This window comes from Oryzias latipes, chromosome 1 (assembly GCF_053564925.1).
Source record: "Oryzias latipes strain Hd-rR chromosome 1, Olatipes_Hd-rR_3.1".
NCBI classification, from domain to species: Eukaryota; Metazoa; Chordata; class Actinopteri; order Beloniformes; family Adrianichthyidae; genus Oryzias; species Oryzias latipes.
In genome coordinates this window covers 21,450,334-21,466,580 of record NC_136237.1, presented here as the reverse complement: position 1 = coordinate 21,466,580, position 16,247 = coordinate 21,450,334, and the positions used below count along the sequence as shown (strand labels likewise).

Below are 16,247 nucleotides of genomic sequence, written 5' to 3'. Positions count from 1 at the left end.
AAGTTCATTTGAAAGGGCACTGCAGAACAGTGAAATTGGGCAAACAGTTAAAAGAGCATAGTGCAAATTTGAGAAAACTGCTTTAAAACACGAAACATTTGCATTTTTAACCTTCTTAAATAATATGGAACCTACAATAATGCATTTGTTTTATGACGTGAAATGAAACATTATCCAGAAACTGAAAAAAAGTCTGAATTTGAGATGAGAGATTATCTCCTCCACTATAAGGTGTGGAAAGTAAACAGTGTATTTCAGTGTTTCCTCTGACAACACAGTCTACGGAGTCCTTTCAGCATAAAATGAGACCCCTGCTTTCACTCTCAAACACAGAACACGACAATTTCACCAGAAAGAACTACAAAAGAAATTCTTGTTTAATTTTCTTCCACCTTGAGCCTGATGCACCACACAAATGAGCTGTCTATGAAAAATAAAAACATCAAAATGTCTGATTTATACATGTAAACAGAAAAGCCATCAGTACACTACAAATAACTTCACATATCAAGCACACATTCACTTTTATAAAGCATTCATGCTCTTTAAGATTCTCTTTGCACCTGTCCATTTCCCTTTTGAAGAGACAGTCCCTGCTTATTTTTTAACAAGGATGTTTCGTTCTAGCAGAACTTCCATTAACACTTGTTGAACAGTCAACAATTCAAAACTGTGAGGACATTTTCAATAATTTATTAAAATAACAAAAACATCTAAAAGTATTCGTTTTTTAGATCTCAAACTGTTATTTGAATAATGATAGATTTCACTGTTCTTCTCAATTTGGAGAAAACAATTGTTTTAGGCTTTATGTTTTTCTGAAAAATAATGACACTAAACAACAGCAAGCATTATATTATCCCAGTGATTAACAGATTCAACTCAGATTTTAACTATAAATCCGATTTACACATCTAGTGCAGCAGGACCTTCTTTAGCCAGCCAACAAAGAGACCACAACAGCAACTTTTATGAAATCCTCACTTGTTTAAAAGCTCAATTGGTAGAAAAAATGCTACTTTCATAAATTTGAAATAAACACACAGCTTTGCAATCAATTGACATTTCTATCTGCAATGAAAGCCCAGCTATAAACTGAAGAGCAGATTTGCAAAATAATAAATAAAAAGAATAAATCTGTTAATGAAAGATCAGATAAAAATCCTGAAACCGCTGAATATGATGCAATAATTTAGGAATTGTAAAAAACCAACACTTTTTCCAAAGTTTTATGTTTTCTGTCATTATTTTTACTTTAAAATTAAGTACAACAGCACAAATATGCTGCAGATAAAATGTTGGACATTTACAATTCTGCAGACTTGAGGTTCAGACTTCCTGCTGCACATTTTAAATGTTAGAACTATTGATAGTCCTGGAGAGCACATATTTTTGAGACTCCTTGAGTAATGTCCTTGGTGCTAATGTGAACAAAGTGGGGACATCTGGCTAATCTCAGTTAGCTTTAAGACCTTGTGATGGAAGACTAAACACATGAATTGGTGGGACTATCAATGGATGCATTGATTGAAAGTGAGCCAACAAATCCAATTAACAGGCAAGTACTTTTGTGCAAACCCAAAACACAACTTTCTCCTGTACCAACTAGAATTCATTTATTTAAGATCCATTTTGAAATTTGTATTAAATTGACTTTTGGGAAACCAAAAATTAATTTACAAAAACTGGGGGAAAAAAATTAAGAAAAATTGTAAAGACCTTATTTGGGTTTCATTTTCATGTTAAAACTCTGTAAAACCTTAAAACAGACAGAGGCATGTTCTCCTCTTATTACAGTAGGTCGGCTGTTTTCTTGAAAGACTTGTAAAAATGATCCACATTCAAGAGAATGAATACAAGAAAGCAGAACGCTTTAATTTTTGGAACATGATCGGTTTCTATTCCATTAGTGCCTTTACAAAAAAAGGCATTTTCCTCAGAGCTTTGCTGTAAACAATAAACAAAAATAGTTGCTATTATATGGAAAGAGCTCTTAAAAAGGGAATTGGTGAGGGTTCAATAGAATTAAACAGTCCTGCAGTTGAGTGGGATCATTTTACAAAAAACTGTTCATAAGAAAAACTTCCATCTGCAATATTTCCTATTTTTCACACTTCTAAAATAAAAAAGTACAAGTTTTGTTCTTTTGAAACAACTTTTGCTGCAACTACAATTGTGCTTTTGAACACACACACACACACGCACACACATACACACAGTCCAGCTGTAATGCTCAAGAAAAAAAACAAACAATCACATTTAGTTTGTCATCTGCAGTCATCTTTGCATGAAGCTTCTTCTTAACAGGTGTTCCGTGTTCAGACCCAATCTTTGAGTCTGCACGTGTCTTTCAAGGGCGTCCGGGCCGAACCGCAATCGTCTGATCTTACCGCAAATGTAACAGCTTTATGCCTTGGCTGGTATTTGTTTTGATGTCGGTAATAAATAAATAAATAAATAATGACTTGAAGGGTCAGGTGCATAAGAAAGAGTCAGGTCTGTGCATGCTCCATGACCTTCGTCTGATCCCTGGACCCTGCTGCGTTTCCAGGACGCCCCCCCCCCCCCCCCCCACAGGTGGCTCCTAAAGCAATTAATCTATCCTGTTGCCACAGATGGTGAATCGGTCAATCTCCAACAAGTCTTTCTTGGGCGTTCTGGGCTTAAGTTCCTCCCCATCGAGTCCCGTGTCTGAGTTTATGATTTTCTCGTCATCCTCTTCATCTGGCGTTGTTAGAAATTTGTCAGAGTCACTTTTGGGTAGGACACAGTTGGCATTTTCTGTTGCATCTGTTGTCTGACAAATGTCTGATGCCTCTGATACGCCTGGTTTTTTCGGCATGGGCTCTGCTGGAGAGAAATTCGAGACACGTTTATCAGCACATGACTATGTAAAAAATTAGTTTTCAGGTGAAAGTAACACAGAGTGAGTGGACAACCTTGCTGTGGTGCCGTTTGACCGTGTTTGCTCCGATGAGCTCTTGAGTTTGCACGGCTGGAGACGGCGGAAGGAGGGGGGTCGAATAATTTTTCTTCCATTTTGGCCGCTTTGACGAATGAACAAGATGTTCCAAGGAGAACAATGCTGTTGAGCACCTTCAGAGTGATCATCCTGCTCACAAAGACACATTCAATCTCATATAACTCCCATTTTTTATTTAAAAAAAAAAAAAAATTGGTACTGGAGCCACAGTGTTCAACAATTACCCCATGTAGAACAGCAGGACACACATAAATGAGAGTGAACCTTGGATCTTTACGGAGCTGGTCACTACTCTGATCAACTGAGAAGGAAACACAAAGAAGTTCTCAGTTTATTCCATGTATGCTGAACATTTGAATCATTGAAATGATCTTGAATGAGACAAACATAAATGACTGACCAGCAAAGCCAAAGGAAGAGGGATGAAGCCCATTCTTCTGGATACTGAGTCACTGTAATCCGTGTAAGCCTGTGGACACATTTCCACATTATGCAGAGCATCAACAAGCAGCATTGTTCTACTTCCAGAACTAATGTGTTCCTAAACAAATTACGCTTTTAATCAAGATCTGACACACAAAAACAAGAGCAGGTGAATTCAACCGGCAGGATAAAATATAGGATCTGGCTGCAGACAAGATGGCGCCTGACATCATCGGACAAAACTTACCCTATCCCTAAACCAAAAGTGTTCAGGATAAAACAACAATCTTTTATTGAAGCTGAAATTGTGAAAACTGTTAGGGGTGCCAGTTAAAATAAAATGTTTTTTAGGATGATGGGGGTACTTCCAGTTCCAGTCCAGAACAGAACCTCTGGTTCTGGCTGTTGATGTCTGCAGCCGGGTCCTCTTTTTTCTGTTTTAAGCATTTACAACACTGATGGGAGCAAACAAGCATGTGGTTTTTTTAATATGTACTGCTACATAAAGACATATTTAATGCAAAAAGGATCTGCGCCTTCATGTGATTTCATTAGACGGTAACAGTCTGATAGATTTTGGGATGTTACTTTCATTTTTACAAACTGTGACTCTAATTGTTCTACTAAGGATACCACTTTGCATGGTAACTGCCGTACCTAAAAATAAAAGACTGATGTTAAAGTCCTGCTCCAATCCTCTTTTGACCTATTGTAAACATGTTCCCAGTGGTCTTTTAATTATGATTAAGCCATTTTTAGGCTAAATTTAAAAAAAAACCCTGTGACATAGTTTTTGCAGAGCGGCAGCAGTTTATCAGAAATTCACCTGAGTGTTGGGGGGCGGGACCATTGGCCGCTGATATCCCACTCTCTCCTGCTAGCTTACGGCCTCTCACAACCTCAAGCTAACATTAGTACTCAAACAAAAACTGCAGGCAATATTGGAGCTACCCAGATGTACGGTTTTTAACCAGATGTCTGCTCAGATGAGGAAAATGACGACGTATGTGGATCTAGACGTCTGCAAGTGGATGCATCAGAATGGAGCTGAGAAGAGACTTGGACTCGCCCGTTTCTGTTTCTACATCACAACTGAGAACGTTTTCCAGCAACATTTTTCATCTGCTCCTGATTCACCGCGATTTGAAGAAAGAAATGCATTTTTTCTTCTTCTTAATTTTCCTTATAAAAGAAAAATGCTACAAGAACATGTTAAAAAAAACACAGTTTTTTGCAGTAAGTGCCAGCCCTATTGCCAACTATAATACAGTGGTTTGGCTGAGTGTAAAATCTAGATTTAACTCCCAAATAAAAAGTTTCAACTTTAAATCACCTGATTAAAACCATCAGAGGTTCACAATCATGCAACAATAAATGTTTTCCTCTCTGTGATCAATTAAGTTAATTCCTTTAGAGTCAGATTTGAACAGTTTCACAAATCAATATTTTACAAGATTATGTGTTTGGTCATGGACGCACAAATACTAAAAGGTTCTTATAAACATCGGTCGGTACATTATTTATCTTAGCAGACACTGAACTTACATTTTTCTGCCGACTGCTGACAAGGTCAAAGGCAAGGCTGGCTCTGTATTCTCCATACACCTATGAAAAGATACCAACAAAGACAAAATAAGAACAATAAGGGAGAATCATTTCTGTAGTTTCCAAGGTTTTAATGCTTTAATATCTCAGCTTTAAGCCTTTTGTTAATTGCTTACGTGAAACTTGATTAATGAAGAGTGAACTTATTAACAAATCATGGTTAAAAAAGAAATTATCTAAATTTGCAAACTGCAGATGACCAGTAAAGGTGGAATAGCCTTGATTTTGCATGATTGTGTTTGACGGTTTAAAGACAAATAACTCCATATTTTCCTAGGAGGTCTTGTTCTTCTACCTAAGCACCAGTGCAGCTCCTTGAGGGAAATTAAAGCTACGCAGAGCTCTTGAAGGAAGGGGTGAAACTAACAGGTGAAATGGCTCATTTGACTCTGCTTCCTGCTCTCTGGTGGGCAGTGTTAAATGTCACGGCTGAGTGGATGGCACAGTGTGTCAGAGACGGACAAAAGGGAATAAATACCAGTTTAACACAAAAGATGTGGGTCAGTGTAATCAAATAGAAACCAAGAAGATACATGCTTTTTTTTTTTTTCTAGAGTAAGCGTTCAGTCAAAGGCATGGTTTTATTAGGGATTACAAGAAAGTATTTTGTCAGAATGTTAAAAAGAAAAGTCTGTTTCATCAGGATGAAATAGAATAGCTTTAGAAATAAAGAAAAATAGGAAGAAACATCACATTAAAGCTGGTCAACATGGCAGAAGGACATTGCTTACACTATATAGTGCTTCTCTATTAATTCCACTTTATTCTTGTTAAAACAAGATGACATAAAGATCAAACAAATGCATCAATGATCCAAACATTACTGTTCTACAATTTTCTCTTTTCTGCAACTTTATTTTTCTGAGAAAAGAGACTGATGTCTATACATCTATACAATAACCAGCTGGGCTCACAGAGGAGGCATGCAGCAAAATTCAAGGTGCCATTTTGTTGAGTTACAAGCAAATAAGAAGAAACCTGAACAATCCTCTCCTAATCTGCATTCCGCTTTTGCACAGACAGGGACATACGGAACAAGTGCGTAACGGACTCACGTCGGCATTGATGTCATTGAATTTTGTGATGAATGCGTGCTTCACAATGTCCACAGCAACCTCTGAGGTAATCACCATGACCACGTCAGGAAAGAGCACCCACAAGTGGTCTGAAAAGAGACAACAAATGTCAAATAAATTCAGTTTAACAGAATCAAAGTGATGCAGTGGATGCAAATGTCAGACAACGATGGGAATATTGTGGAGTAATGTAGCATTTGAACGTATGTTTATGTCAACTGTTTGCAAAGTCTACTTTACTTTACCGGGGTTCCATGAAAATTGCTCCATGTTTCTCAAACAAACGATGAGCAGAAGAATATAGTTGGTAAACCTCTCCTTTATATCTGTTGGGGAGAAAAAAAAATCCTGGATTAACCTACTTTCTGCTTACTGACGCCGAGTTCAATACCAGAAGTCTACCTCAGATTAAATCCATTTTAGGAGGTTAAGGCAGACGTAGTGAAAGTTTCGCCAGGTTAAAAGGAAAACCTCCTAAAATTCTGTGTATTTATAACCACTCACCACTATTAGACATCTGGAAAAGGTTGTTCTTTTCAAACTTCTTGAACACACTTCCTTTGATTTCCACAAACTGAAAAACAAGACAATATATCCGTTTGATCCTCGCAGCAGGATGCACTTTAACCAGAGCCATTCTGTAGAAGGCTCACACTCACATTGTTTGACATCATTATTGTGAGCAGAGACTTGTTGTGGGAGTTGAAGGCTACATTGAGTGTTGTGGCCTGGACCATGATGAGGATGGCGTGAAGAACTGGATTCACGTATGCTGAGGAAAAGAACACTGCAAGCAGACTAATATCTTTTTTTCCTTTCTAAATAAAATAAAAACAGGTTTTATCTGTAAAAATAAACCGTTTTCATAAAGATTGTTTCATCAAAAATGTTCTCCATTACTACCTTATACTTTTTTTTTTATTTAGATCAGTTTAAAAGCCAAAATTTAAACAACAACCATTCTAAATAAAGTGCACTTAGATGGTTGACTTACTATAATCAATGCTACAAATTAAAGTGTGAGCCTTTTTATCAGCACCTGGTGGTTTCAAATAAGTGACATTTATTTCTGGAAGGATACAGACGTAGAGCACAGCCATGAAGAAGTGAGGAATCACTCCAATGTGGGCTCTCTTCTTCTCTTTGGGCTCTGTGGCCGTCCAGTACAGAGCATCCAAGATGTCTTGGCCAAAGGACGAGAACAAGCGATCTGCCACCTGACAGCAAAACAACGGAGGAATACCAGAGAACAGTTTGCTCAGTCTTTGGAGCGCAGTATCAGTTCATGTGATACAAAGATCAGATAGCCCGTTATGTACCTCCAGCATATTGTAAATGATGTAAAGCTTGATGACAGACTGTCCCCTGATGAGGTGATACATCATAGAGTAATCCACATAGCTCATCATCGAGTAGCACAGCACCATAATAAAACCTTTCAGCACGTCACACACTTGGGCTGGTTGGAGCAAGCGGGAACCTCTGCAACAGAAAGAACGACAAAAAAATGTTACCAAATAACCCCAAAACAATCCATAGAAGAGGTTGAGAAATCTGGTCAAAGTCAGACAGAGCTCTGCTGCCCTCTAGTGGATAAAAGTCAGATTTATTTCAGCCTAAAAATTATACAGCAGAGAAATCTGTTAAATTTAATTTTTACATTGTTATAAATAAATATAATATTTTATTAATCATATAATGGTTAAGTGAGTTTTTAACTATTCACAACAAACAAATTTTCTGCAAGGTAAAGTAAATGAAGTAATACAGGTCTCATGCAGTGCTCTACAAATTTGAGTTATTACAAGTTATTACTTTAAAACTACAAGTTTTGTGTACAGTTCTTCTACAACAGATGATGATGCAGAAACACATACCTGAGGCCACAGCATGGCACAGTGAAGAGCCGAAGCAGAGCAAGGATCACTCTCAAGGGCAACAGAGTGAACACGTAGAGAAAGGTGTCCAAACAGAGGAAGAAGCCAAAAATCATCAGCTACACAAAGACACCCGGGAAAAACAAGAAAATAGTCATTGATTTTTCTGCTACAGCTGTTTCTTTTCATTTGCCTGAACTCCGTTTGTCACCACGCTCACCTTCTCCAGCTCCTTCGGGATGCGGAGGCAGGTGTACACCCTCTCCCTGCGCTCTGTGTATTTGGCCTCATTATGCTCGAGGAAGTAGCCCCTGTTTAGTTCTGTTGTTATAAACCGTCCAAGAGACAAGTCTGGAAGCACAAAACAAAAGTATTACAACAACAACAAAAAAGGGGGAATCTTGTTCTCTCTGTAATCTTTACGAAATAACGGTGAAATTATTGACCACCATTGATCTTTTTAATATAGTTTCTCGGATTTTCTGTGAACTTTCTACAGATTAGGGTCTTTTAACCAGGTGTGCAACATTGCAAGGCTTATGGGTAATTGTGTTTATAGAAAAACATCCGCAGTAAATGGACAAATAACCTTTGCAATGACTAACAAAGGGGAGAGTTTTAATAGCCATCCTTTGGTCTCCTTTACTCTCAACGCTATAGTGATGTGTGCAAGCGTTATTGTCGCCCATGTACAATACAAAGGCAGGGTCAAGCATTGTCTCCCATTGCGCATGCGTACAAACCAGCAGGGCTAGTTCTGAGAGAATCACTTTGTGACTGGCTTTGTGATTCAGCCGAGCTGTTTTAAAAGCATTCAGGAACGGCGTTGTAAACTACAATATGGTGCACGTGACGCAGTGCGTCCCTAGGGTCCCTATAGGCGACTTTCATGTTCCAACGTTTTTGTCACAAACAGTAACTAATCGAGAGCAGATTTAAGAAGAGTTAATAGAGCTGCAAGGGTTCCGCTCAGTGTAAATAACTTAATACGACGTAGGACTTCGTCTTTAGGAAGCCGTTTATTCGAATTACTAAAAATTATAACCAGAAAAGCAGCAAGCTAGCTTTGTAAACACAGGGACTGTGACTCCACCACTCACCTGACAGGTTGCCGTTCTTGCTCTTGCCGCCGTCACCCTTTTCCTTGTGCCCCAGCGTCTCGGCAGGTCCTTCTCTCTCCGTGTTCGGTTCCGTTTTCAAACCTTGTCGGTCCTTTCCACCGCCCTCCTTTTCTTTCTCTTCTCCTAACAGCGGAGTCGACGGCGAATCCGCCATTTTTGCCAAAGATGTATCAGCTGCTGGCTGGGAAACTGCGTCACGTGAGGGGACGTCATCCCGTGGTGTAGTTACGCCAGGGGCGGAACAAGGAACTTTTAACCCTTGTGCTGTCCTAGGCACTTTAACATTGGGAGTTGGGTCATCTAGACCCACTAGACAGTGCTCTGAACCTTTTTTCTTCAATGATTTGTGATCTTCACTGGTGTCCATGGATTACATGAAATCTTTCCACCTTTATCCACCTTTGTCATGGTAGGGAGAACACGTCAAAGTAAGGGGGGGTCATCTAAGATAGCACAAGGGTTAACTGGGGCGGTGGGGTGGCTCATTGAAGAAGTCACCTCACACAAAATGAGGACCGTAGGAATATAGACTTTAATAAAACGATAATAAAAAAAATGAATGTTAAAAACACATTTTAGAACTGAAATGCACAACTTGTGAGGTTTCTTTTCTTTTTTTATGTTTCTTATCTGGTTTTAGATGTGCATGAAAGACTGCATGAAAAGCAGCACAAAGCTGTACCCTTTAATTAATCACAATTATAAATGCAAACAATTATTTTTACTTTTTCATTTAGGAATTACACTGGTCCTCATGTTCAGCTTTTAACATCTAACTTGCTAACCTCTGCAGAAAACATGTTGTGCTGCAAAGTTCTCTGCTTTAAGGCCCGTTCACACCGGAATGAATTTCGCCGGCGATTTTCGCCGACGTTTAACGCCCGTGACTAAACAAAGGGCACCAATGTGAGTGTGCACACCGACGCGAAAAAACGGCACGCGTCAAAGCGTCAAAAAAAACAAAAACGCCTTGGGTTCGTTTTTTTTTTTTGACGCGTCGCTTCGAAATTTATTCGACCAATGAGAATGGCGCTTTTGCACACGTGTCTGGAGCTTCTGAAGTTACAGTAAAACACAACTTGGGGGCGCTCAAACACAAAACTGCCTTGCTGAGCACACATACAAGTGAAGAAGACAGACGCCAAGTAGCGTCTACGCTGCCGCGAAGAAATAATGACGGACATTTTAAAATATCCCCGAACCAAGCACCAGTTGGAGCTACTGGTGCTTGAAATATTCATGTTTTCTTTGTATTTTTCTGACAAGCGCGTAAATACTTGCTCTCTTCTTCTGAGTGAAAAGCGACTTTAAGAAGCGTAAAGTTGCGCAGCGCCACCTTGTGTACAGGAGTATTTGTGTTTACATTAAGCGCCATCTAATGTTAGGGAATAAAATTGCATGTTCGCTCGGCTCATCGTCAGCGAAAATCGCCTGGGTGTGAACACAAAAAACGTGGCGAAAAACGCTGGCGAATAACGCCTGGCGAACATTCGTCCCGGTGTGTACGGGCCTTTAGACAGTCACTTTGGACTTTAAAGACATTGGAGCTGTCTCAACAAATATTAAGCATTTGTCCAGTTACTTGCTTAAAAGGTTTAGCTTCACAAAGACAGACGTGATCAATGGAAAGGAAATGTGTCCAACTTTTAGACCAAAAATGTAAAAATATTATCACACCTATCCAAGTTAAGTTACATTTTTCTGTTTTCAAACCTAGATTGTGGGTCTGTGAACAAAATGTTGCAGGATAAATAAATATTATTGTTTTTATTGTATCATTTAGCAAATAATCTATTTAGCAAATAAATAAAACTGCCCCAAATAAAGCATGTTATTGTTTTTAAATTTGTCTTAGTAGTAGCCACGTTTTACATCCTAACTAAACTAATTTGCTCAGACACAATACAAGATGAAACATGTGCAAATCATCTGATATGAGTTGGTTTGAATACTGTTTGTTTATTTTGGCTGGGATAAAAAGACCCAAAATTGTTGTATAAAGGGTTGCTGAGTTACAAATTTGAGTTAATTCATTTGGTTTGAGGATTTTTAAACTTTCATCCTCATCATTTTCACACGCCCTTGTTAAAACTTTGGAAAATTTCAAGCATGAGAAAAATAAATGTGAAATGTGTGGGATTTTTCTTTTTCTCTTCAAAAGGGCCACATTTGTTTAGATCGTGTATGTTACCTACCTGATTTTGTTGTGGTCTAAGAACAATGGTCAGCTGGGAGCAAGTTACCAACGGCCGTACTGTCCTACTTAAGACGGATTTTTGGGGATTTAGTATGTATAGTTTTACTTTTTAGTTGGCAAGCACAGATATAGGAATTATGACTTTTATTGAGGATTTAACAAGAGTTTTGCACTTGCAACCATCCACAGACTGTAGATCCTCCTTGCTCTGGGGTGGTCACCCTGTTGTAGGATGGGATTTCGTTCTTCGGTTAGCATATACCAGCTATAAGGAAATGACTAAATGCCACCTTTGAGTGTTCATTCCAGAATGTAATTATTCACAGACCAAATACATCTTCAAATTTTTATTGTGCTTTCCTTCAACATTGAGGTTTTTTTTTTTATTTAGTGTGAGAGAGCCCATAAACCACCCCAAACCATTATACTGTCCCCACCAAATGCTGTTATTCCTTAAATCAGGGGTTTGCAACCTGTGACTGCGGAGCCACATGTGGCTCCTTTTATTAACTCTGTTGTGGCTCTTTGTCTTTGAAGAAAAATGCTAATAATTTGAATAAATAAGGAGTTCATAGTTTTAGGTCATTTGTTTTTGTTAACTAAGCTCTGTCATTTATGTTTAGATTTTTATCAGATAAATGAAAGTGAAATATGAAATAAATCTATTATTATTAGAATAAGCCCAAAGTGCATTTTCTTATCTTCTGCCGAACAGTTATCTAGTTGCTGTTCAGAGGGAAAGTCCTTACATATTTGTATTTACACATATAGATTAAAAAAATAATGATTCTACACCAATGTTTATATTTACAGCAAAAGGAGAAAAAGGGTGAAGACACACCAAGGCTGTATTAATAGAAAACACCTAGTTTGATTTTCTTGGATTTTTATTTTAAGTAAATCTGCTGCAGCAGGAGTATAGGGGCCAAAATGTAGTTTCTTTGCACATTTCCTTTTTTACTTTGTAGTTTTGCATGTTTCATCTTTTTTGATTAGTTAAAGCGTGACACCTGGGTGAAAGGTTAGATGAGCACCCGCTCACCTGCACACTGGATGGAGGAGGAGAGGAGAGCTTGGGCTCTTTATCTCTGTTGACCTTTTATGCAACCATTTGGTCAACCACGTTCATCATCTGTACAAAGTCAACTCAATATTTTGTCCCTGATTTTCTGTTAGTAAAAATAAACACCCAAGACAACAGAATGGACTGTATTGTATTAATAAGACAGAAGTGTCAAAGTCACATCGACAAGGAGAATCGTATTTGACACAGGGAGTGTTGTATTTGGAAAGGGACTTATTTGTTCTTCTGTCAAAAATAAAAGAAGGTGAAATAATTATATATAGAAAAACATGACACAAAAAAAATTCAGTGTGTGTTCATTTTTAAAAAGCTACATTTTAAAAATGAACAACTTAATAGCCACATTCTTTTTTTTTCTAAACATTGAGGTGGAACTTGGCGGCTCTCCCAGTGTTTTTAGGTCAGTAAGAAAGTGTACCCAATGGCTCTTTTAGCGTTACAGGTTGCGGACCCCTGGCTTAAATGTAGCTTTGGGTTTTTGAAATGTTTCAATTCGTTCACAGTTCTTAGGCCGGTTGTCAGACGTCCTTCAACCAAACAAAGGGGCACCAGAAATTCCCAAAAAAACTCAATATCAACACCATGAGCAGAGAAGAATGGAGCATCCATAATGTGACCTTTAAGCTCTGAGCTGTAAATGTTCAGTGCAACAATTAAAATGTTTTATGCGACTTACAGCTGCTTTTTTTAAGGTCATGTTAAAATGTCGGCCTGCAGGAGTTAATGAGATGGCTGAATTGAAGAGAATGAATGCGTGTGAGGGAGGAGGATCCAGTTTCTCCCAGTGAGGGATCACTTTGACTGCCGTGGATTCGGTTTCTCCATCCCTGTTGACTCTTGCTTCATGGACAACCGTCGCTCTCTACAATTTCTTATTTGCACCTTTATGATCTTTTAATGCTTTCCAGCTTCCAGCTAAACTCATGGTGATCTCCACGTTGCACCGCGGCGTCGTGTTACCTTCCTTGGGGCGTAATGGCCTCATAAGATGCCTTCGCTGTGGAAACGGATAACATTCTCGGTCGCCTCGGTGCTGTGTATCGCCTCGGTGGCCCTGCTTGTCGTGGCCCTGGCCACAGAGAAGTGGGTCACTGGCCGGATCCTGTGCAAGACGGGGGCAGAGATAGTGAACGCGTCCCACCCAGAGATGGACCAATTCATCGGTGACATTTACTACGGTCTGTTCCAGGGAGGAAAGACCAAAAAGTGCGGGCTAGGAAACAGGCGTTCCAAAATATACAGTAAGATTTGCCCCATTTTGTTAAATAACTGGTGGGTTTGCAGTCAGATCTATCACAATATGACTCTGTCTGTATAAGATACAGTTATAAATAGTCCCAAATTGATATTTAATTGTTCTATTAAAATGTCTGATTATTTCTATGACTATTCAGACTCAGAAAAATATATTTTCAATGACTATAAAGACTCTCATTCATCCAGGTTGATTCCATCATAGTAGTGGGTTTAAAGGCTGTCATCTGGACTTAGTTTTTAAAGTTGAAGATGTTTTACCTCTCATCCAAAAGGCTTTGTCAATTGACAAAAAATTCTTATGTAGTTTCATTTATCCATTTTATCACACGTCTATCTATCAGCATTTGAAATAAGGAAAAACCTCCTTACAGCAAGAAGGTCTGGTTCAAATCACGACTGAGTTCTCTCCGTGTGATGTTCTATGTTCTCCCGCATCTGGCTTCCTTCAACAGTTCAAAACACATCAACGTTAGAAAATAGGATCCTCGTAATCTGCAGTAAACCACACAATCAGTAGGTAGACCAAAAATTCTCTGTTTAAAACCAAACCATATGTGACATCGTTGAAACAAATCGAAGAGAAAGTAAATGGTTGCATCCCTCCTGCCAGAGATGGACTGAGCAGTTGGAGGACCCAGGTGAACAATAACATGGCCTCTTCTGCAGCAGTTGTATCAGTCTGTCTATTTTTGTCCACGTTTGGACAGTATCAGTGTCAAGGATCCAAATGTTTTGATCATTATCTAAAAACTGAAATCCCATTTAAATAATGAACATATGTATTATATCTACATTATTATTATTTTTTTTTTCTTGGGAAAAAACGTTGAATTTGTTGAATGCGCTTATTTGTTACCCACTCACTTTATAGTAGGAACAAGTTATGGGCTTTTCTTTCATTTGTCAGGTTTTACTAAAGAGGGAAAAAGAAACAAAAAGTACTTGAATGACAGAACAAAACAGTATCCTATAGTGGCGTCATTAAAAGAATAGATGTGGCTTTAAATGTCTTACTTGTTTTTTGCCTTTTCCTTTTCACACTTCATCCCCCCAATCTCTTAGAGGTCTCTCTGCTTGCTGAATTGCTGTTGATGGAATAGTACAATGCTGCAGAAGGACAAGGGGGGACTAAACCCTTTTGCACAACCAGCCTTATGTCATATCAATGATTTAAATTTTTGTCATGACAGAGTTAGATAATTATAGGAATGGAATATATTTTAGACATTTTTATTATATGTTCAACTCAGCCCAGGCAAATGAAGAACAAAAATTCTGAATTTTTAGTTTTGTTGTTGTTGTTATTGTTGTTTTTCAATACACAAATCACCAAAACAAAACTGTGACCCAAAAATCACGATTTGAACTGAACTGTGGGAAAAGTGATTTGTTGCCTCCCTTTCAGATGGTCGGCAAAAGCCTCATGTTCTGCTCAACTTTTACGTACTTGATTCTCATTGAAAGCACATCAATTTTTTACTTGTACAACCAGTAATTGTTAAACTTACTTAGTTGTGTATTTTAGGTTTATGAGGACTAAATTCAACTTTTCGGCTGTTTTCATCGGCTGTGCTGTTTTTGATTCCACAGTTTTTCCCAATCTGGTGAAGACATTGAATGGTGGCCTTCACATGATGGTGATCCTTTTCCTGCTGGTGGCTGTGGGTTTTGCACTGGTCAGTCTGTCCTTTTGCATTTATAATGCACGCAAGGTTCCATACCAGAGCATCAAAGGTCACAAGGGACTCTATCTGTGGAACTTCATAGCTGGTAAGAGTTCGTGCTTTTCTGATGATCTTTATGAAACTTTGGAATCTTTCTTACTATGAAAAAAAATCCTGTTCCTGCTCTGACAGAACCTCCCTTGTGCTTCCAGCTTTTTTTGCCTCCCTGGCTGATTTGTGTTTCCTGGCTGCCGTGAGACATCACAGTCTGACAGAGCGGGTGGCAAACTACAAAGAAAACCTTTTTGTTCTTGTCGTTCTGGGCGACTCTCTGGACTGGTCTTTCTGGCTTGGTGTTGGCAGCATTGGGACTCACTTTGCCGTCTGTGGAGTGGTTGCCATGAGTCGCATTAAGCTCCCCAAACCAGAGATGAAGAAGCCGGAAGAACCCACTGTGTCTTCAGTGGACCTGCTCTACTGAGGAACAGATTAGTCATCGGTTGTTTTTCCCTAACCTGTGGCTGAAAAGAGTAACGCACAACGCTGAGAGGAGACTGCGACCCATTCTGTGCCAATGACCTTTTTAGTGAGCTGTGTGGTTGTTTGCCTGAGAGCAGCCTCATCCCAACTGTTCATGCAAATTCTGTCAAGATTTTTAAATAAAAACACGTCTCTCGAATCATTTCAAAGATGTAAAATGAATACTTGTAGTAACTTCTAAAACCTCAAAATATAGGCACTTATTGTTTACCCATGCAGCTACTGAACATGGGGATTAGTAAGCCCTTTTTAGTTACAACAACTTCATTATTACTCACTCTACTTTCTGACAAACACTAATATCTTTGAATCCTCAGGAAATCTGGGCATTTGTTTTCTTTATCCATTGACGCTAGCATTTTCTCAGCTGTTGTGCATCAATAACAATACTGAACATGGTGAAATGTAGTGCAAGCAGAC

General features: G+C 38.7%; 2 protein-coding genes across 3 annotated transcripts; one reads left to right on the top strand and one right to left on the bottom strand.

Annotated features, from left to right (window-relative positions):
* Window positions 1–359: 359 nt before the first annotated feature.
* On the bottom strand, window positions 360–9,309 carry tapt1b (transmembrane anterior posterior transformation 1b). Of its 2 annotated transcripts, none has more exons than XM_011476866.4 (14): window positions 9,065–9,309; window positions 8,185–8,315; window positions 7,965–8,083; window positions 7,407–7,569; window positions 7,169–7,304; window positions 6,747–6,844; window positions 6,592–6,661; window positions 6,333–6,413; window positions 6,067–6,176; window positions 4,952–5,011; window positions 3,384–3,452; window positions 3,208–3,284; window positions 2,940–3,112; window positions 360–2,850 (listed from the first exon to the last, which is right to left on the bottom strand). In XM_011476866.4, exons 1-14 carry the CDS (start codon window positions 9,237–9,239, stop codon window positions 2,594–2,596), a joined length of 1,719 nt encoding a protein of 572 aa, XP_011475168.1. In that variant the 5' UTR covers window positions 9,240–9,309; the 3' UTR covers window positions 360–2,593. The 2 variants fall into 2 exon arrangements, with proteins under 2 accessions (XP_011475168.1, XP_023813649.1); XM_023957881.2 differs by having other exon boundaries at window positions 360–2,847.
* A 3,898-nt stretch (window positions 9,310–13,207) lies between these two features.
* On the top strand, window positions 13,208–15,969 carry LOC101159970 (clarin-2). The gene is made up of 3 exons (XM_004065945.5): window positions 13,208–13,607; window positions 15,214–15,393; window positions 15,500–15,969. Exons 1-3 carry the CDS (start codon window positions 13,355–13,357, stop codon window positions 15,766–15,768), a joined length of 702 nt encoding a protein of 233 aa, XP_004065993.2. The 5' UTR covers window positions 13,208–13,354; the 3' UTR covers window positions 15,769–15,969.
* The last annotated feature ends 278 nt before the right edge of the window (window positions 15,970–16,247 follow it).